This window comes from Ictidomys tridecemlineatus, chromosome 9 (assembly GCF_052094955.1).
Source record: "Ictidomys tridecemlineatus isolate mIctTri1 chromosome 9, mIctTri1.hap1, whole genome shotgun sequence".
NCBI lineage: Eukaryota > Metazoa > Chordata > Mammalia > Rodentia > Sciuridae > Ictidomys > Ictidomys tridecemlineatus.
This window is the reverse complement of record NC_135485.1, coordinates 126,481,406-126,503,474: the sequence shown is the minus strand read 5'-3', so window position 1 is coordinate 126,503,474 and position 22,069 is coordinate 126,481,406. Positions and strand designations below refer to the sequence as shown.

General features: G+C 37.3%; 1 protein-coding gene across 11 annotated transcripts in view; it reads right to left on the bottom strand.

Annotated features, from left to right (window-relative positions):
- Positions 1–22,069, bottom strand: part of Nr3c2 (nuclear receptor subfamily 3 group C member 2) — a 335,377-nt gene that overhangs the window by 203,818 nt on the left and 109,490 nt on the right. For 9 of the 11 annotated variants that reach the window (XM_078022048.1, XM_078022053.1, XM_078022050.1 and 6 more), the window contains exon 3: positions 9,604–9,651. The exons of the other annotated variants lie outside the window; for them this stretch is intronic. In XM_078022048.1, coding sequence (XP_077878174.1) covers positions 9,604–9,651 — 48 coding nt within the window. The remainder of the gene's footprint in view (positions 1–9,603; positions 9,652–22,069) is intronic. 11 annotated transcript variants of the gene reach the window in all.

Here is a 22,069-nt window from a genome sequence, read left to right as displayed (position 1 = left end):
CAGCAGTACCCACTTCCCTCCTCATCCATCCTAATTCACTGTATGCAGCCTGAACTCCACAGAGTAAATGCAGAGACATTTTTTATATTTACGGTTTCTGGGCAGTATCTATGTCATCCCTTCCCTATTGAATGTCTTCTTCTGCCAGCTCGGCCTGCCACAACTCCCACTCAGCCTGAAAGACCATGCCCCAAGGCTGGTACCAATGCACACCTGCCCTGCTCCTCCAAGATGGATGAGCTTCTCCTCTCCCACACCCTCACCACTGTGTTACTGCACATCTGTCCAATACATGTGGACTCTCCTCTATTAGAACCTAAGCTCAGCCAGGTAAGAACTAGTCCCTACTGACCATTCACCTTCCCTTCATAAGCTCAGCAGAGGCTGCTGCACAAAACCACTGCAATAGATGCATCCTGAAAGGATTTTCACTGATAGGATGATAGGATCCTACCTTCACAGAGCAGCCCCTCACCTCCATAGTACTGGGAGCGCTCACAGGCTACAGCGCGATAGGCCCGACAAAATTTGATATTTTTTTTATTATAGAATCAACCTATTTTATCCAGAAACATAGGAAGCACAGAACAATTTTTACCCAAGTTAATACTTTGTTTGAAGCAAAGACATCCCTAAAAGAAGTTGAGGCAAAAATAAAATTAAATTAAAAAGAAATCTGAGCCAGTGTTGTAGCCTGGATCTTAAATGTTCCTCAAAGGCCATACACTAAAGGCTTGGGCACCAGCCTATGGCATTACTTGGAGATGCTAGAGTCTTTAGGAGGTGAGGCATGGTGGAAGGAAGTTAGGTCACTGGGAGAGTGACAGTGAGGTGGATAGTGAGGCCCTATCCCTGTCTTTTTTGTTTGTTTGTTTCCAGGACACCATGAGGTAAACAGTACCCCTCTGCCACATTCTCTACCATGATGTTCTTCTGTCTTTCGACAGACACCAACAACAAGCAACCACAGATTAAAACTGTCAGTCAAAATAGAACTTTCCTTCTTTAAGTTGATTTATTTCCAGTATTTTGTCATAGCAATGTCTAATATAGTCCCAATACAGGACCAGGGAGATCAATCTAGGATGAACTTAGGTGGGTCACAAAAGGTCTTATTGGATTTTTATTCTCCTTAAACCAATGATCAAAACATGTATTTATTTAGCAACACCTTTATTTTTAAAAAAATTTTTGAAGGATGAAAGGAGTATTGGTTTTTTTACTGTCAACTTACTTATCTGCATTTCATCCTCATTTAAGATGGTACCATATTTCTGGGAATTGACAACCCTCCCTCCAAAATAGCAATATTCACAGTTATTCCTTAAAATCTATAAAAAATTCTAAATTGGAAAAGGCAGAAACAAGTAATATCTTATTTTATCCCATTATATTCAGCAATAAAAGGGAACACTGTCTAATTAGAATCTTTTATTTGTTTTCTTCCTTCATTTTGTGACATTATACTTTTCATAATCACATAATCATTGAAACCAAATGACTTCATTCTTAAGAAAAGTGGATTGTTTTTAATGATTCACTGTCTTTATGATTTCAATCTGCTCTGTAACGATCTGACCAATTAAAAGAACACATGTGCCCATAATATAAGCGAAACATATGAGAAAACTTTCTATTGCCACAAATAAGAGGGGGGCCGAATCAGGTGGCCATTTCATTTTATGAATGGCAACAACTGAATAATAGAATAAATGTTTGAAATAACAGCCACCCATACAAACAACCTAAGCCTCAGACCAAGCATACACAAAACATAACTTCCAAGTACTAGAAATTCTGTGTTTAAAATTCTAAATATTGAGTATTTAACATTAAAGAGTGATTATTGTTAGGCTTGAGATATAGCACATAAATAAGAAAGATATTTGCTTTGTTTTGTTTTACAATATAACGGAAGAATTAAAAGTACCTGGATATATTTATTTAGACATACATTTCTGATTAAATAGCTGCTAGTCCTAATTACAAAACAAAATTTAAAAATCAGCTGCTCAGTTCTACTGGCCACATTTCAGTTGTTCAAAAGCTACATGCTGCTAGTAGCGACCATGTTGAATAACTCAGAATAAACATGTTCATCAACACAGAGAGTTCTATTGGACAGTACTGTGAGATCATAACCATAAAAATTGTTTACAAATGAATCAATGGATAAATAACTTAGCCAATGAACAAACAAACCTGTTAAAATATAAATTTCCAAATTAAATATGAGGAAGGCTCAAAATCGCTTAGACGTTCAACATTATTTTTTATCCTCAATCATCATGGTCTTTAATCATTAAAATAGCTTCACTTAAAAAATGTGAAAGTTGGGAAAAAGCCCATGTGTTCTAACTTTAAGAAATACCAAAACACACAGGAATAACAGAATAATTCATAGACTAATGATAGAGCTCTTTAAAAATACACCTAGATAAAAGATAAAAGTTAAAAGTCACTCTACATACCTACCAGAATGGCTAAAAATGTACAACACAAAATGTGGGGGAGAATATAAAGAGGGGGTGGTCAGTATAAAATGCTAAGCCTCAGCACTTCCTTCTAAGACTAAACATAAATAAGTCCCATAGCCCAACAACCACCTGGTAGATACTTCTTGGGAAAGGAAGCCCTGTGCACAGGAAAACCTGGAGTAGAACATTCAATGGAGCAGCCTATCAAGAAAGGATGAGCTGTGGCCTAGGCAATGGATTCTTCCGCAGCAGGAAAAAGGAATTATGCACAACATGAATAAACCCCAAACATATCCTTTTAGCTGGGAGCAGACACTCTATGATCCCATTATGTGAAGTTACAGAACTCAGAAAACTAACCCATGGTAAAACAAATCAAAACAGCCCAGGACTGTGTTGGCCTATGGAAGAGGGCTGGGGAGAGGGATGACTGGGGTGATGGCAAGGTACTTTCACCTTGGTTCCCATTTTTATAACTTATAGGTTTAGGTTTTTAGCCAAAAAGGAGGAAATGGCATTAAACGGGAATGAATCAACTGAGAGTTAAGTTTTCCTTTTTTGCCAGCAAAGGCATGGGTAATATAAAAAATCAATAATGGAAAATTGCAGTGAAATATGACAAAATGATCAAATGATCTATGTGGTTGTCTTAGAACAGACAGCAGAATAATCATCAAAGAGTGCTTTCTGCAGGCAACTCCTCCCTGTTAGTGTCTCTTCCTCCTCCACTGGTAATCAGCATCAGGATGTTCAGAGTTCAACAAGACACAAAAAGTCTAGTTACCCTGTTGCAGAGTAATTACAAATGCTACTGCAAATATGTCTTATTATAAGGCTATCCTATTGAAAGTTTACCCTTAATGTATAAACAATCTACGTGGCGTGTTCTACATAATTTACCATCTCTTGCAGTTCTTGCATGGCCAATGAAAATGATAAACTAAAAATATCCTTATGTGCAAAATAATGGGGAAAAAACCCTGCAATGCATTTTTTGGCACAAACAAAATAACAACAACGAAAAACTTTGGCCACATATCCTTTGAAAAGGGAAGAATGAAATCATTCATTTTCTATCTAATTATTTCAGATGCTTTACTACTTCTTAGCTTTTGTTTTAGGCCACACTTCTTTTGGATCCAAGAAGAAACTTAAGAACACCAACAAAAAACAACCACCTTCCTCCTCCTCTCTTCTCAGTATAAAATACAGTCCTCTCTTCAAGAAGGCAGCAGCCACAGTCAAAAGAGCCTTTCAGAGGTGGAGTGGGCGCCTTTCGCTGCAGAGTCCTGCCAGAAGGGACCCGGGAGTCCCACCTCCGGGGCTCCTACTTTCTAGGGCTGAACACACAGGTAGGGCAGAAGCACAGCACCGAGCTGACAGACCACTGGCTCAGTTCTCAAGCATCCCATTATTTACCATACCTTGAGAAACTTCTCTGAAAGATCCCTCACATTCAGGAAAGGGTGTATTTGGGGGTGGTCTTCAGTTGTCCCCACGTTCCTCTCTTGCCAGGTGCAGTGTACATCTACAGCTGCTTGGAAGGCTGAGACAGGAAGACTGCTTGAGCCCAGGTCTCTGAGGTAAGCCTGGGCAATGTAGTGAGATCCCATTTCTGGCTGGGCAAAACAGCACGTTGTGCATGCATGGAAATAGGTGAGTCCCAAAGACGAGGTAGGACTCGAAGACATCAACTCCGTGTGGGGATATGAAATCCAAAAGATGTTACTGAGATAGAAACAGGTGAACATCCTCTCAGGAACAAGGATATTTTATAAAACCTCACGGAAGTTATAGATTCAATATGTGTCCTGGCTGCTCCAGCTGCTTTTATTGTGTAGGCCAAATAAGCAGCTGCTCTAGGAGTTCTTAGAAAAGAGGCTTGGAGGAGCAAGGGTGCCATGGAAAGGATTCTGAGGACTTTGAGAAGAACAAAAGTTGATTCTATTTTAAAATGAAACAGTGAATGACAGCCATCTGGCCAACTCTGTGCACCCTGCCTCTGCCCTGTATTTGTCTGCACCGCCCTTTATAGCTCAAGACTTGCCTTTGCAAGCTGAATTATTTCTCTGATGCATGTCAGTCACTGTTCTATGCTCTCTTACCTACGTGTTCAAAAAGCAGTGGAGGCTGAGTGTGGCCGTGCACACCTGTAGTCCCAGTGGTTGAGGAGGCTGAGGCAAGAAGACCATGAGTTCAAAGCCAGCCTCGGCAATTTAGCAAGGCCCTAAACAACTAAGTGAGAATCTGTCTCTAAATAAAATACAAAAAAAAAAAAAAAAAAAAAAAGGCTGGGCATGTGGCTCAGTGGTTGAGTGCTTCTGGGTTCAATCCCTGGTACCTCCCCTTGTCCCTCCAAAAAGAAGCACTGAAAATGAATCAAGTTCTATCTAAAGAAGCAGAATAAGGGCACAGATGTACACCTGTGCCTTATCAAATTATTCAGTTATCAATTATTATGCAAATCTGCATTTCTATTAAGCAGGGCCCCTGTTGTATTCAGTTTTGAACCTACCCTCTATCTTTCCAGTTTCTCAAATATGTAAATCAATTTATCCTGAAGTTTAAAACACTATAATATAAACTGGACAGTTATTTTCTGCCTTAGTAAATCATAAATGTTTGTTTCTTTAGTACAATAATTCTAAAATATGACAAATCACAAACAGGTCAGGGTTGAATCTTCCTTTGGGAACACGAGAGGATTTGTTTTCAACAATGTTTTTCATTTTCTCAGTTGCAGACTAGGAAAGATAATATTAAATGTTTAAATTAGGGAAACACATTAATGAGGAAAGTTTCTATTTTCCACTAAGTTCTAACAGATGGTTTCCAAATGCATCCTATAGAATTAAATGCATAATTTCACCCTATAAATATGCGACAAAACTTTAAAAATAGATCATAGCACATACACCTTATGGGGCAAATGAAATGATGAAAGAAATTTCATAGTAGATAAATTCCTCATTAAGAGATTAGAGTTGTTTATGACTGTATTTCCCTTAATAGGTTAATAGACCAAATGACAGCTTCATAAATAACACTTGAGTCTATTTTCTTAATTTACACCTTAATATTTTAACATAGTTTAATAGGAATACTATCATGAATTTATTAGTGACAGCTTAGTGATTTTAAATTAATCCTTTTCTATTTCTATCTCAAGATACTAAGTTATATTTAAGCACTAGGAGGGTTAACAATTATACTACATCACATTAGGAAAAATGCAGAAAGATAAAATTTGGCAAAGAGAAATGACAATTATCTTTGAAGGAATTTTTCCAAGTTAACATTGTTTTCTGTTGAATTTTCTATCTCGAATCAGTTATTTCTGACAACTTCAGACTAAACTTACTACAATAGTTAAAACGTGTTGTATACAATAAGGTAAAAAGAAGACGGTGAGCTCAGGAGCTGATCAGTCGTTCTATATTGTGTTTGTATTATACTTTATAATTTTCAACAAAATTAATTTACAGTCTCACATGAGGACTGAATGAGGTTTCAGTGAGCAACAATTTCAGAAGAAGACTTGGAGAATGTGAGAGATACAAGCAGGACCCAAAGCAACTACTAAACACCTTTTAGATGTAAATCACAAGAAGCTGTACTTAATGCGCATCCGCCTGCAGGTATGGCACACAGGGGAACAAGACAGGGTCTCATATTCATCTGTCTATCCTACAAAATGCCAGAGTACGGTGGTGCCAGCACTACTTTGCAGGGATTGGGGAGGGGGGCGGGCAATGCAATTGGGAAACACTAGAACACGCTTCCCACCCCCCCACCCACCCCCCCACCCCCCGCAGCCAAGAGCAAAGTCAAAAGAGGAGATAATAAATGGGCCTAAGGTCAGAGGGTCCTAGCTGGGCAACTTAAATCAGTGAAGGAAACAGTTTTAAATAAGTCTGTGCATTGGAGAAGAACCAGTGCAAATCTGAGCTCTGCCTCATAGAGGATGGGGTGTCTGCAGATCCTCTCTAAGAAAATCAATTAGGATTGAGACACCAAGGACCCAGAGAGGGTAGCACTGCCAAGGTGCAAGGTCACAGAGGAGAGCGTGAAGGCAATTTGTCCAACTCTGGAGACAGTGAGAAATTTATGTAGAATGGGTTCTTTAGCAGAACCCAACGACACACAGTCCCATACCAGGTGTTTCTGAGGCTTGAGGCTGGTACCTGTTGATGTATGGAAACAAGAGCCCAGTCTGTTTTTCCAGAATGCCGCAAATACAAACACATTAGCAACACTCATATTAAATCTGTGCATTTATACACTGAGGTGAAATTTCTAAACAATAATAAACCCAAATATGGTCGATGCTAGAAATGTGGTAGGAAAGATTGTTGAAGGTAGGCAACCCCAAACATCCTCAGCACTACCTGAAGTCCACCAGCATATAAAGTTAATATGTCCACTCCAAACAACCACAGGATGAGCCCCAAAGTATCCATATTTGCCATCAGAAAAGGGGACGGTCAGCACCATACGCAATTGCATCGTGCTGGGAAAGCAATACCTAAAATAGAGAGTAGACGTGATGTTGCCTCATGAAGCTCTGTGCTTCACATTACTGAACATTCACCGACCGAGTTCATTCTGTAGTTATAAGCAAAACACAGCTTCCTCCTCAAGGGATCCAGGACCTTGTAAGAAGAGGTACAGATATACTCGTTGATAAGATGTAATGTTTCTATGAACAGGAATAGACTTTGGAAAGCATCCTTGTTTTACAGACCTTGGAATAGAAACAGAAATAGAAATTATCCAAGTCTACATGGATAAAAGTTGCTATGTGGTATGTGAACCTGAATCTTTTGCTTCCTTATTTATCTCTTAACACAGTAACCATAAAAATTCCTTGAATGTATTAAATGAACAATTAGATGATAATACCTGCTACAGTTTGCAAGTGGTCTGATTCCCTAATTTTGCATATCAGCAGCAGTATAAGAGGTGGTAATAAAACTTCTGCAAGGTTGAGTCTACTGTAAGGTCTTTGGTGATGCTGCCTCAGAAAGGATTAAGCACTTCTCCCATGACCCTGGTTAGTTCTTGAGAAAGGATTGTCATCAAGAGCAAATCTGACTCCTAGATTGCCGTCTGTCTTCCTGTCTGGCCATATGATCTCTCCTCCCCCTGCCATGATGCCATCCACTGTGGGCCCTCACCCAAGGCTGAACCAACACATACATATACACTTTGGATTAATTATCATTATGTAAAAATTCCCCAACATTTAAGAATTGACTTCCATAAGCCAATACATGCTATTTCCAGTGTACAACTATGGGCAAACAAAATTCAAAAGTAAAAGATACATTAAATGGTAATGAGTGTTACCAAAAACTAAATCAGAAATAGGAAATAAGCATTGGGTGTGTTTGTGTTTGCATATAGGGATACACACACACACACATATATATATACACACACACATGTATGTACACACATATACATGCATGCACACACACTCACACATGCACGCACGCACACCTAAGCACACATACATGCACACAGGCACACATGTTCGCACACATGCATGCATATGTACACACATACATGCATGCACATGCATTGTATATATGCACATGCATACAGCATGCACATGCATGTATACATGCACACCTCAATATGCATGCACATTCACACATATGCACACATACGTGCACACATGTATGTATATGCACACACGTATACAGATACATGTATGCCTATACATGTATATGTGCACATATGTGTGCATATGTGCACACATGTATCCACACATACATGCGTGCATGTATATACACACACCCCATTGCTTATTTCCTATTACTGATTTATTTTTTGGTAACACTCATTAGTATTTAACATATCTTTTATCTTCAAATTTTGTTTGTCCTGTAGTTGTGCCCTGGAAATAGCATGTGGAAGCCAATTCTTAAATTGTAGGAAGTTTTACATACTAGTCATTAAACCAAAGTTATCATTAAAAAACTGTAGGCTACAAACTTACAGTTAATTATATTGAAAATATAATAAATGCTCAAAGCTCATTATTTCCTAATTATTTTATTTTGTTCTTTACATTGTTTATATTTACTTTATCAGCATGGGGGAAATGTTATATCATCTCAAGTTTGCATTCAGTTACCCCACCTTAGTAGTTTGAAATTAATTGTAGGAATATTTACACCATGGAAATCACCAAACACTAAAAATCAGGGCTTTTCTTCCCTACCCAGAGGCAGCTGCTAAAGTTGCCACTACCAGCACGGACTGTTTATATTCCAGTACTAGTCCAGTGCCTGGGCATAAAGTTTATAGATTCTAAAATATTAAAAGAATGAAAGAATGAATTTCTCTGAAAAAAACAGTTGCAAACATATGAGAAGAAACTGCAAACGTATAATGAATTCTCATTTAAAAAAAATATGTACATTTTATACAACACTCCCCACATTAAATAACACCACATCAATTCAAATAAATGTCTCATAATATGATGATTCAACTTAGCTAGAACTGGCATTTATCCAAACAAATAATCAGACTAAGTTGATACATTCTTGCTTCAGAGTTCTGTTTAGTTTTACATGTCAGTGAATTTATAAAAAGCCTTTTCTTTTGAAAAATATATGTCTTTAGTTAAAGCTCAGTAGCATAATTAAATATTATCGGAGGAAAAAAAAATACTTTTTTTTAACTTTGAGAATAATTCACCTTTGTACTGTTGCTGTGAGCATAGACAATAAGTGCATCATTAACCCACAACAAATAAAATCAACACTTTTCAAAGGCAAGAGGTTAGTGGTCTTTTTAATTACTTGTTTAGATGACCCAGGAAGTTTTTATTACCAACTGCGGGAAATAAGCCATACATACCAAAATGAGATAAAGCACAATGGATAATTTACTGGAGAAAAGAAACATTTCGGTATTTACAACGCCCCTGGGCTAAAATCCAAAAATATTTACCTTGCGAATATTAAGCAGATGTATTTCAGTCTTCTAAAACATACACACGTAAAATATGACCCCTGTGAGCATTCTTTTAAGTCCAATACACTCAGTGCAAATTCTGACATAGAAAACTATTTTCAAACCACCCAAAGGGTTCTACTTGTGAGAAATTTACCTTATAGAGGACAGTGACACATTTGGGCATGATCCCTCAGATCGTGTACTGATGGAAAAAACAAATCTTGATTAATATTATGTAAACTAAAGCAACTAACAAAACACTATAAATTTAGCAATAAAAATGATAAATTTAGCACAATGTTAAAATCTGTAGGGCAAACCCACCAGGTAGATATTATTGGCCCTATTTTTAAAAAGAAAAAAAAAACAGAGCTTGAGTGACACCCAAGACTATGCAGGTAAGTAGGGAAAATGGGTCCCAGGTTTTGACTCTGAGTTGTCTATTCTTTCACTACACCATGAAAAGCTTCCAAGTATTCTTTAAATACTGTATTTTTAAACTTTCTTTAGAATCTGCTTTGACCTTACCTACTACAGCTGGCTCTGCTCCTGCCTTCGTGGATTTAGCCTTACATAGATGGCAAACGCAACCCCGGGGGAAGCAATTCTCCTAACTTGAGGGTGAAAACTAAGGACGCCTCAATCCTATGGTGAGCCCCCCTGGCTAGCACAAACTTGAGAGCTTCATGAGGAAGCTCACCCACACAGGTGATTCAGCCATCTTTCCTAGGAGGAAAGCGGGTGAAGGAGGGGTCCCCTTTGCAGGAACTGCAAGTGTCCCTAGTTCTATTTGAAAGAGGTGTGTTTTATGATGAGAGCAAACTTCCAAAGTAATAGGATCCTGCAGTCTGAGGTGGAAATGAGAGAGAAGAGCAAGTGTGACATGAGAGAGATGAAGTGTCCACCTTTCCACACTTCAGCAGAAATCAACGGCTTTCGAGGCAAGGATACTATTTTCAGCACAGCATTAAACCTGGCCATTTTTCAGTTCTGTGAAAAGCATGATCATTCTTTCAGATACATCACCATGCTTAAAATATGAGAACCCTTTGCATTTAAGAGCTTTGTTCAGTATAAGTCATAAGAAGGGTTTTGTGCACTTACTGTGCACGTCGCTTTATAGGTGTTTTACCAATAAATGGTCTATGTGGAATAAAATTGTGTTTTACACTTATACTTTATAATTCACTCAGTAATGAAAACTGAGTACCTAGAGCCTGCATTTAATACAGCATTTTAATCAAATACCATGAAACTACATGTATGTTTAATTTCAATCATGATACTAATATTAACAACAATAAATCGCAAAGTTTGGTAATTTGTTAGAAAGTATAACTCCATTTGGAAGTATATAATGTCTATATTGACCCTGAAGTGAGTCAATATATCTGACTTCCTAGTAATTCGGAAGATATTAAAATTAGAATTAAAATCCAAAGCCTTCCATTTAAACTCATGTATCACAATAACTGCAAACCTTATGCATATTTCTGATACCAAAGTAAATTACCATAATAGTCTCATAATTAAGAAAAATGCTTTCAATAATTACAAGTATCTTTAATATGGTAAACACTTGGAGAGTTTCATTCTATAAAATGAAATGATGTAAACATCACTATCATGTAAAATCCTAATGCAGGAAACTCATTCTGCAAACATTACACAAGAAGTAACAACTGTGTGCTTTTAATGTACATTCTTGATTATCTGTAATCCAGGCAAATAGAAGTTTTAAATAACCAGTGTTTTGACAGTATCAAAGTTGCTATGAGAATTTATTTTTAAAAAACAGCTTTTGCAGTATGTCATGGACCAGAATAGTTTGGGCCAGCTATCCATCTCCTCCTACATGGAGGGCTCACTATTCAGTCGGTTGGATTTGTCAGTTATTCACCAAGTCCAACAGGGTCTTCCCAGGGCTGACTGTACCCAGCCCTTGGTTACTCAGACATTCATTCCATGGCAAACCACAACCCTCTTGGTGGTTTGAAGCTGTCACTGTACCCCTGCCCACCTGCCATGCAAAATGATCTGTGGTGTCAACTCCAAGCTACCACATTGAGTCTTAGCATCCCAACTACCAGCATCTAAATAAAACTTGAGGAAGAAAATTCTTCTGGAAAACTGAGTCTCCTATAAGTCTCTAGCTGACCAATAAGTAATTTCTTCAAACAATGCCCTCTCAGAGAACAAGACCCTATTCCACCTTCTGAATAGTTTTTTTTTTTGATGTATCTTATAAGGATATTTTGCATTTATATAATTCTGAAAATTAGATATATATATTTTTAGATTTTTTGATTAACTAAAACACTTCATTGGACAAATAAATAGTCTAAAAAGACTGAAATATTTGTGAACAACAGAATAAATTTTTGTTTTGCTTAACGGGAATTACATCTCCTTTTCTAAGGACTTCAGTATTCTGTTAGAAAAATAGCTTACAAGAAAGCCTCTAACCAAAGAATTCCAGAGCCTACCTTAAGGAGCCTTATGATTCAATTACTACAAGAAACCTTACAGTCGCATAGTGTATATCAAGTATACTTCCATCTACATTCTATGACAAAAATGCCTGAAGTGTAAAAATAATGGAAAAATGCAGTTTCTACAATGCTAACAGTAATGTCAACTGCACGTATTTATGGAATCAGTTTTGTGATACATACTTTTAAAAATTCTTACTCTTTGCCTTGCAATCCTCAATTTTGGAGTTCATCTTAAAGAGAAGAATTCAGACAAATATTGATGAATTAATATTATAGAAATTATATGAGAAAAAAAGTCCACTTGAAGGTCAAATAGAGAAAACTAAAGCACATTTACAAAACATGATAGAGGCTATAAGTCTTGTAAAGCACTAAAACTATTTTTCTTATTGAAAATACGATATGCTCAATGAAAAAAGCAGAATACAGTTCTGATACAAAATGTGATCTCACTTATATTTAATATAAATGTGTCAGCACAAACACATGCACACATACACACAATTGGAAAGAATTATTTGGAATATTAATGATGGTAATGATGGTCGCCTGTAGTGTGATTTAAAAATTGTGGCTTGCTTATGCTTTATATGCATATATATTTATTATGTATACTAAAAAATAGATTTATTCTTTATACATTACTCAAGGGATAAGTTAAATACAATCCATATAAAGTAGTTTTCACTTACTGTACATAAATTTCTATAAGGCACTGATTAAATATTTTTCCCACTGATTGGGAAAAATAGTCTTATTTATGCATTTCTATGAAAGGAAAAGAATAGAGAAATTGACATAAGATATTATGTGATACTTTTAGAACTTTGAGAACTAAGAATCAGCAAGTATTTCTGAAATTCACTTTTCAGGAATTTTTTTTATAATTATCCCAGGATATGCTTATAGTTATATATATTTTTTATCTGTTTATGGATGTGGTTCTAATTTGATACTATATACTTATACTTTATTATGTTAGAGTGAAAACACAAATTTTGGATTCTGACATGCCATTTAAAAATCAAATGCCCTTTGTTAAAATTTTTTAAAAGAAAATCACAGTCCAATTGATAGGTCAATAAATTCTTTACTATAATACAGGAAATTCAATCCATTTTAGGAAAAGCCTCATAAAAGAAAGTTGAATGAAACAAAACACTGTTCTTACACTTGACAGTTATAAAAACTGACAATGCCCCCAATTCTCATCACTTGTGTTGGGGATTAAGTTTTTAACACATTCTTTTTGGGAGACACATTCTAACCATAGTATTCTGTTCCTGCACCCCCCAACCCCAAATTGAAGTCCTTCTCAAATAAAAAATACATGGGGCTGGGGATGTGGCTCAAGCGGTAGCGCGCTCGCCTGGCATGTGTGCCGCCTGGGTTCCATCCTCAGCACCACATACAAACAAAGATGTTGTATCCACCAAAAACTAAAAAATAAATATTAAAATTCTCTCTCTCTCTCTCCCCCTCTCCCTCTCTCTCTAAAAAAATAAATAAAATAAATAAAAAATACATATATTGCATTCCAATAATCCCAATCTTAGCTCATTCCACCACAAACTTGAATGTCCACTGTCGTCCAAAATGTCTTTTAACTAATGTCATCTGATTAGCTTTCTTCATGACCACAACATCTCAACTAAATTCATACCTACACCAGTACACTTTGTTCCTATTTTGAACAACTCATGAAAAGGTTACAAGTTATAAGAGAAAATAGAACTGGTGTGGTTATAATGAAGATGTATAGAGGGAACCCGAGTATTTAAAGCAATAAACACTGAAACACGCCAAAAAAAATTATCTCAAAGAGAAAGGTATTTAGTTTTAATTTTCCTTGAAGAATGCATCATAAATCATTTCAGCATTATTTTAAACATATGTACAAATGAAGATGTATTATAGTAAAAAATGAAAAAAAACCTGATAGGTCTGTAAGAAAAGTTTCTTTAAAAAGAACGAAATTATACCTAACTTCATTTTTAAAAAATTCTTCAATCTCAAAGTTTCTTCCAAATATTACATAATCTAAAAATGCCTGCACATGTTTCCATTTCACATACTTCTCACCATTGTTCTCTACAGGGTTCTACCAGGAACAAATCTAAATCCCAGTATGAATGACAGCCAGCTGGCATAGACCATCATCTGCCACGCTCACGTTATCTTCTGTATGCTCCATTACTAACCAGAGAAAAAGAGCATGTTTCTGAGATTAGCCATCTTTAATTGAATAAAAGAATAATCTACTTGCTTATATTCCACATGTAATTGGGATCATGATGTAGTTTTGTGTGTGTGTGTGTGTGTGTGTGTGTGTGTTGCAGGGGTCAGGGGTACAGTAATGAATTCAGATTTGCAGCAAGCACACAAAGATCTCTCAGCTCTGCTACCAAATAGCTTTGTAACCTCAAGCAAGACATTCTAGTATCCTCATCCAATCAGTGATGTCCTTCCTGTGTCTGCACTATCATTCACCAGAAGTTCAAGGGGTGGGAGAATACAGTAGACAGAGTAACTACCAAGGTGGAGCTGCTGTGTGAGAGGGAGCTTTAGCTTCTCCTCTGTATCTCCAGTACTTTGCCCTGTGGTTTGCCCCAACCCATGGGAAAGTGTAGATCAGTGAGGAGATGGTGGGTGTGGGGCAAACATGAGATCACGCCACCCAGCAAGCAGGAGCTCTGCAGGAACCCTGGGGATTCTCTGGCAGCAGAGGGGGTGCTTCACACGGGACTGTCATGCATCATGTGCATGACTTCATTAAAGGGAAAATCAAAACAAAGCTGAGCAATATGTATCTACTCACTAGGGAGAAAATAAACTTTTTATTACTGTTGTTAAGTATAAAAATGGTAAAGGTTTTCCCCAATGACTTAACAAAACTACATACATACATATAATCAACATTAATAATTGTATTATATATTATATATATTTTAATAATTAATTGCATTAATACCTATATAATTATAATTATTATACAGGTATTAATAAGTGAATTTTATATCATCATGAATATTAAGTCATTATATTAATACCTGATATTAAATAGGTATTATCAATACTAATATTACTTATGTATTAATAAAATACCTATTATTAAATTAATAAAATACCTATTAATGATTATGATTACCTTTAATATGTTCAGAGGAAAATCCTTACACTAGAAGTTATCTAAGATCTTGTTTTATATTTTTATTTTGCTCATTAAGCTATACCATTGTTACCAACTTTGTGGACAAATATAAGTTTGATCTTCAAAAATATACTTAATCTCTAACTTACAATTCAGCTTCAATATGAACTTCAACGAGAAAGATCATTGGATCCAGAATGGAATAAACACTACAGAGGTTTCATTTTTTAAAGTGTAGATTTTTTCAAAGCATCTTCATGTGATGCTTCAAGATGCCCCCTGAATTCAAGATGCCCCTGAATTCCAAGATGAGAGTTCGCTAGAGAAAAGGAGTTTGCACGTGGCTAGAGACAGTCCAGAGAAGTGCTTTATTATTATCTATCATTTTTACTGTTTTAGAATGCAAGTTACCAATCTTTCAAAGACCTGTGCCACTCAAGGTTTTTTGTTTTTGTTCTGTTTTGTTTTCTTCTTAGATCTTGACACCAACTGTTTAAGCAATAAACAGATTTAAACTACACAGTAAGGACAGGAACAGACTTAAGTCAACCTTAGGATACTGCAGCTCCCCTGCTAAGGGGATCTACTAAGCTTGTCTCAGTGTTGAGGAATTCCACTCTCTAATGCTTACAATTAATATAAATGTTTTGACTTTTTCTTTAAAAAATGCTTTGTAAATGAATCGAAAAGCATAATGGGAAGAAAAGCTCATACTATGAATACCACTAAAATACACTTAAGAAATATAGCTTAAATGGATCTAAACTAACACTTTAAATACTTCTTCACATGTACACCATCTAAGTTCGACACCGAAAAACAATTATTTTTGATAATTTTGTCCTAGATTTTTTAGTTCTACACATGTAGAAGTTATAGAGAGGTTAGAAATTGAAATTAAATTGGAAAAAGATGAGATGGGGTTTTGAACATTCATCTTCAACAATCAGTTGAATAGGACTATAAAGAAAAAGATCTTATGTACTCAATTCTAAGTCGTGATTAATGGTATGATACAGCATTTATTTATCTGGAAAAAGAAACCTATATCGTGTGCTGTTACAGACTTCCAATTTTGGAAATTTCTACCAATGAAGGGGAGAAAGGGTAATTTTAAAATTAAGACTACGGAGGTGACTTCGTTGAGACATGGGGAGGTTGAAATAGGAGTTCAACCTTGTGCGGCCCCAACCTCAAAATGAAACCTGCCCTGATGGTGGATACACCTCCACACTCCTCATATTCACCACAGGGTCCCTTAGAGAACTATGGGATCCTGGGACAATTATTATGGCAACAATGTGTCCACAGCCTGCAGCACCTGGGAAGGCACTATGGTGAGTGTTCTGGACACCTCCTTCTTCCCCACAGTCCACAGCAAGCTGATGACATCAGGGTTCTGGGACCCTCAAAGTCTCTTCTGCAGTAGCCTCCAGAGTCCACCAAAGGTGGTGGAGGAATGAGGGTAGCTGACAGGTGTGCTGCCTCACAGAGGTCAGATTCAAATGGTGGTCCTCGCTGACACTGGGCATCTTAGCATTAAAAAAACTGGGATGAGACCGGCCTCTCTATTCTGTCCCTTGGCATCTGTCCTCTTAGGCACACACATTCTCACCTGCACGCACAGCCACACGGCTCAGCCAGACAGCAGCATGTGAACACGCGTATTTAAGGCAAAGTGTTTTCCTGTCCCTAGTTTCCAAAATCTCTTCTTGTGGGGGGATTTTGGTCTTTGCAGTGTCCGTTCTTGCCTTCATATCATGCCCCAGCTTGTCCATTTCCAGAGGCAACAGTGGGGCCCAGCAACACAGGATATTTATTTCAACACTGGCTTCCTGCCAGGGCTCTGCCACTTGGAGCCAAGGCTTGCATTTGCTGTAGAAATGACTGGACTGCGGAGAAAAGGGGGGAAGCAGCTGCAGGAGAGATGGATCCTCTGCTTCCCTCTTTTCCTCTAGCAACAAAAACCCACCTGGGGCAGAGGCATGAGGGGCTGCAGAGGGGAGATTCCCTTCCCGTTGCAGGAAGGGAGAAGAAGGTGGAGAAGAGGAACCAGCAGGGGAGAGAAGGTGTGCTGAGGGAAGGAGGAGCATGTCCCAGGCACAAACAGGCCTGTGTCCCCCCTGGACACTTCACAACCTCTTCCTTGCAAAGTGGACACGTACCATGTTCTAAGGGGAGAAGGGATATGAAGCCAAAGCCCTGACTTTGAAGCAGGTCCCAGCATCTTTCTTTGCCTTCTTCCAAAGAAACAGAATTGGTAGATAGTGTATAGGGAATGAGGAGACTCTAAAAATAAAATTAAATAAACAAACAAACAAATGAATAAAGACTTTTCTTTGTCACCGAGTTACTTGTCCTCTATGGTCAAGCGTTAGCCAGTGGGCCAGCCAGATTCTTAAATTGGTATCCTTTAGTCTGGGTGGCGAGAAGCCTATGAATGCAGATCTTCAATTCTCCATTAACAAAGGGAAGAAGCCAACAACAGGCTGACCCCCAGACATAGAGCCAATAAATGGTGAGGAACAGGCTCTAACTCCAGATTTTCTGATTTCAAATGCATTCTCAATTATAGTCACCTATCACATTGTGACAGCTCAGTCAACGGACCAAATATATGAAAGTGATTCCAAAAGAATAAACTGTCACGTGGCATCACAACCATCTCAGGTTGTGTAAGTGTGTTCTATAATGTTCACACAATGGAATCATCTCACAATGTGTTACTCAGAGTGTACTGAATCCCTAATCAATACATGAATATTTCCAAACCTTCCTAAAGCATGCAGGTTCACCCAGTCTCCACACTGGTGCTAGAGTTTAATTTTTTCATTTGTTCTTTTTAGATGTACATGACAACAGAGTATACTTTGACATATTATACACACATGGATTATATCTTCCCATTCATGTGGTTGTACATGATGTGGCATTTGATTGGTCACGTATTCATGTATGAACATAGGAAATTTTATGTCCAATTCATCCTACTGTCTTTCCTAATTCCATCTCCCATCCCTTCCCTTCATTCTCCTTGGTCTAATCCAATGAACCCTTCACACACAAACACACACTTATTGAATGTTAGCATCTGCATATCAGAGAAAACATTCAGCCTTTGTTTTTTTGGGGACTGGCTCTTTCACTTAGCATGATAGTGTCCAGTTCCATCTGCCGCAGTCCAGCTGCAGCAAAATAACCGGGGGGTGACGAGCAACTTGTGTACATTGATACAGCAGGAGTGGGAGCCGTTTATTGTAGTACAGGAGGGGTATATATACATTCCACACAGCTTATCTTAATTAACATAAACTAGATACAGCAGTCAACCAATAAGGAATCTCCACACTCAATGGCTTCCTGGCATTACTTCACAAACCACTCCTTCTGGCAAAATGCCAGGCTCCATCCTGACTTGTTTACAGACTCTAACATCCATCCATTTACCTACAAATGCCATACATTTCAATATTACTTATGGCTAAGTAATATTCTATTGTGTATATATACTGCATTTTCATTATCTATTCATCTATTGAAGGACACCTAGGTTGGTTCCATAGCTTTGCTCTTGTGAACTGAGCTTCCATAAACACTGATGTGTCTGCATCACTGTAGGATGCTGACTTTTAAGTCCTCTGGGCATAAGCTGAGGAGTGGGATAAGTGGGTCAAATGATGGTTCCAGGCCAAGTTTTCTGAGAAATACTTCTGCTAGATTTCCGGATGACAAAATTTGTTTTTATTTTCTCCCTTTGTATCCAACTACATCTGTAGAAATCCAAAACAGCTAAATTTATGAAAGATTAGAAAATAATCTTTGGTGTGAAAAATGTTCATCAGAAGTCAAAATTGCAAGCAGCTTCAGAGGCTTAGTAACTGGTTACTTAAATGAGAAAGAAGTGGGCCTGGGTGGGAGAATTCAGGGGTGTGGGGCTTTGGGGAACTGAGGAGCTCCAGCGCTCTTTCCTCAGCACCCAAGGGCATGCAGTCTGCACAGTCTTTCTGCTTTAGGAACACGTAAGTATATATATTTATCCTTCTCTCTCTCTCTCTTTTCTGTTACACCTCCCCATTGATGTAATGTGATTCAATCTTAGCACTTTACTACAGAAAATGAAAATATACATGAACACTCACATATGCATGTCTCTATATCTATACATGTGTGTTTTGCATCAGGACTTTTATCTTTCCAATGCACTTAAAATAAAATTTCAAATTGGGGGTTTTTTTGTTTATTTTTTGGTTGTTGATGAAACTTTATTTTATTTATTTATTTATATGTGGTGCTGAGGATCAAACCCGCAAGTGCTCTGCCACTGAGCCACAACCCCAGCCCTACTACTCGTAACTCTATATGCATGAAATGGAACATCTTCGTTCTGAAATGGTGCATCTTCATTTTCCAGTCATTCAAAGAACAATTGGGTTTTCTGTCATTTATACTGCTTACAGAGACGACACTTTTTGGTTCTTCTAAAACTTTACAACACTTTCCTCCCTCTACCAGTTTTTTTTTCATTACAAGAGAGTTCTCCACATTCTTTTAAGGGGGAGGGGGAGAGGGAGTGTTATTCCTAAAGAATAACTGCATATATTTTGGGGAACTTCTACATTTAGGGCAATCTGGGTGGAAAACTGAGGTTGAGAAAGTTATAAGCAAGTTGCCCACAGTGATGGAAGCTAGAAATTAAATTCTGACCAATTCTGAAGGCATTACCTGTCCAATTAAAAATAGGGAGTCGGGGCTGGGGCTATGGCTCAGCAGCACAGCGCTAGCAGGTGTGAGGCCCTGGGTTCCATCCTCAGCAACACATAAAAATAAATAAATAAAATAAAGGTATTGTGTCCATCCACAACTGAAAAATAAATATTTTTTTAAAAAATCTTTTTTTAAAAAAGTGAGTGATTCTCTCATGAATTTTAATGTTTCTTAGAAATTTTTTACTTAACACATTAGTTTAGATTGAAACCCTGGTCACAGATGCTTTACAGCTCTTCACTCTGATCACTTGCCACCTTTACCAATGGCTAATGATCACTTCTTGCCTATTTCTAACTAACCAGGGAGGCTGTGTTCCCTACAGTGTAAACGAAACTGCAATACCAATTTGAGAGTAAGTTTAAAAATGTGGAGGATTGAGTTGCAAATTTGTGAGTTTCTAAGGTTAATCTCCCATCATCTAGAAAATATTTCGGTGTTCCTGTGAGTGAAAAAAAAAATCAATACGCCTCTTAGCACCTTTACATGCTTTTTGTCTTCATAAAACTCAGCAAATATTAGCTAATCAATCCTAATGAAAGTCTCACAATACATGTAAGGTCAGATTCATTCTCAATGAGCATTTATAAACTAGACAAGATGTGGTCTCATAATTTATATGAGGACTATGGCTCACATGCTTCATGAATTATAGCCTTAGAGGTACAAATGGCCCTTGTAAAATCCTAATGAAGTCACAAGCTCTGTTTTTATCAATTTATAACCTAGTGTTTCACAGAGGTCCCACCAGGCTACAAAAATTGCCCTCCAATTTTGTGCCATTCTCCAAAACGAGGTCCTTTGTGTAACCAGCAGGGATCATTCAACTTATACATAAAAGTATCTTTTTTATATTTGTTAATGTCCCATAAAGGAAAAAAAATGTATTAACAAATAAAGTTTGAAGAATCGGTCACCTTTTTTTAACCGCTTTAGCATTTAGGTCATATCATATACTCACATGAAATACCCACTATTTGTTGTATTTGACTTTATATTCCAAAGTTAACTCATACAGAAATGAGACACAGATATTCTCTCAAATTAGCCAACAGGATTAGATACAGTCCTAATCTTAACCTTTGGCATTTATATGGTTTCTAGACAATAATAATAATAATAATAATTTTACTCTTAGCAACAAGTTAGACGTAGAAATCTTCTGACAAGAAAAAAGGAGCAGATGGCATAAAAACAAATTTAAAATGAATGTGAAAATAAATTGCCCCAAACATGAAAAGGACCAGCAGAACAAGGGTTTAGGAAAGCCCTCACAGGACTACGCCCATTCACATGTGGGCCAGGAGAAAGAGGTGGCAGTGCCTTTCAAAGGTAAATGCCACCTTTAAGGACCAAGGTAATTCTCCCCGTCCCCAAACAGACATGGTAATTATAATACTTATGCATCAGAGATATTTCCAGGAATGAAAGTTACATAAATGACAGCCATAAGACTTCAAAGTACCAGCAAGTTTTTCTTCCATTCTTAGGCAAAAGTTCTAGAAATCCCAGGAAAAACTGTCCTTTCCATAAATACATATGCATAGATTTTTATTTCAGAAATGGAAAGAGGATAAGTAGCTTCCCAGGAAGAGTGGAGCTAGCCACACTGCGGCAGAGGATACTGGTTTAATATGTATTGTGACGTCCAGTCTGAGGTGAACTCAGGGTGGGGGAAGATGAAACACTCCCTCTTATAGCGACGTCTGACCTTGTCACACACAAGAGAGCATTTTTAATTGCTGAATAATAAGAGCGACTATCAACTCCCACCTTCGGACCCATTCATTCTTCCTCATAACTCCACCTCAGGAGATTGGAGAGATTACCTATTCTTGACTTTTCAAAAATCCACAAAGTTTGATGGTTTATAAGTCTTTCAGAAGAAAATTTAGAACTGCTTTACATATAGACTTCAGGTTGGGAGCAATTTATTACATCTGTCAAGGAAACAAGCAATCATAAAGACAAAGTTCATGGCTTTGGTATAAAAGCAATGTAAAAACATTAGGAAAAGGTATGACCTTGAAAATAGTACAAATGCAATCTATCTACACAAAAATATAAAAAAGAAATAAATGTTAAGATGATGAAGATTCTAAAAATCACTGAATTGTACACTTTAATTGTATGATAAGGAACGGTATCCAAATAAAACTCAGAAAAGGAAAGAGATATATTCAATAAAATCAATGCAAGTAGATAATTAT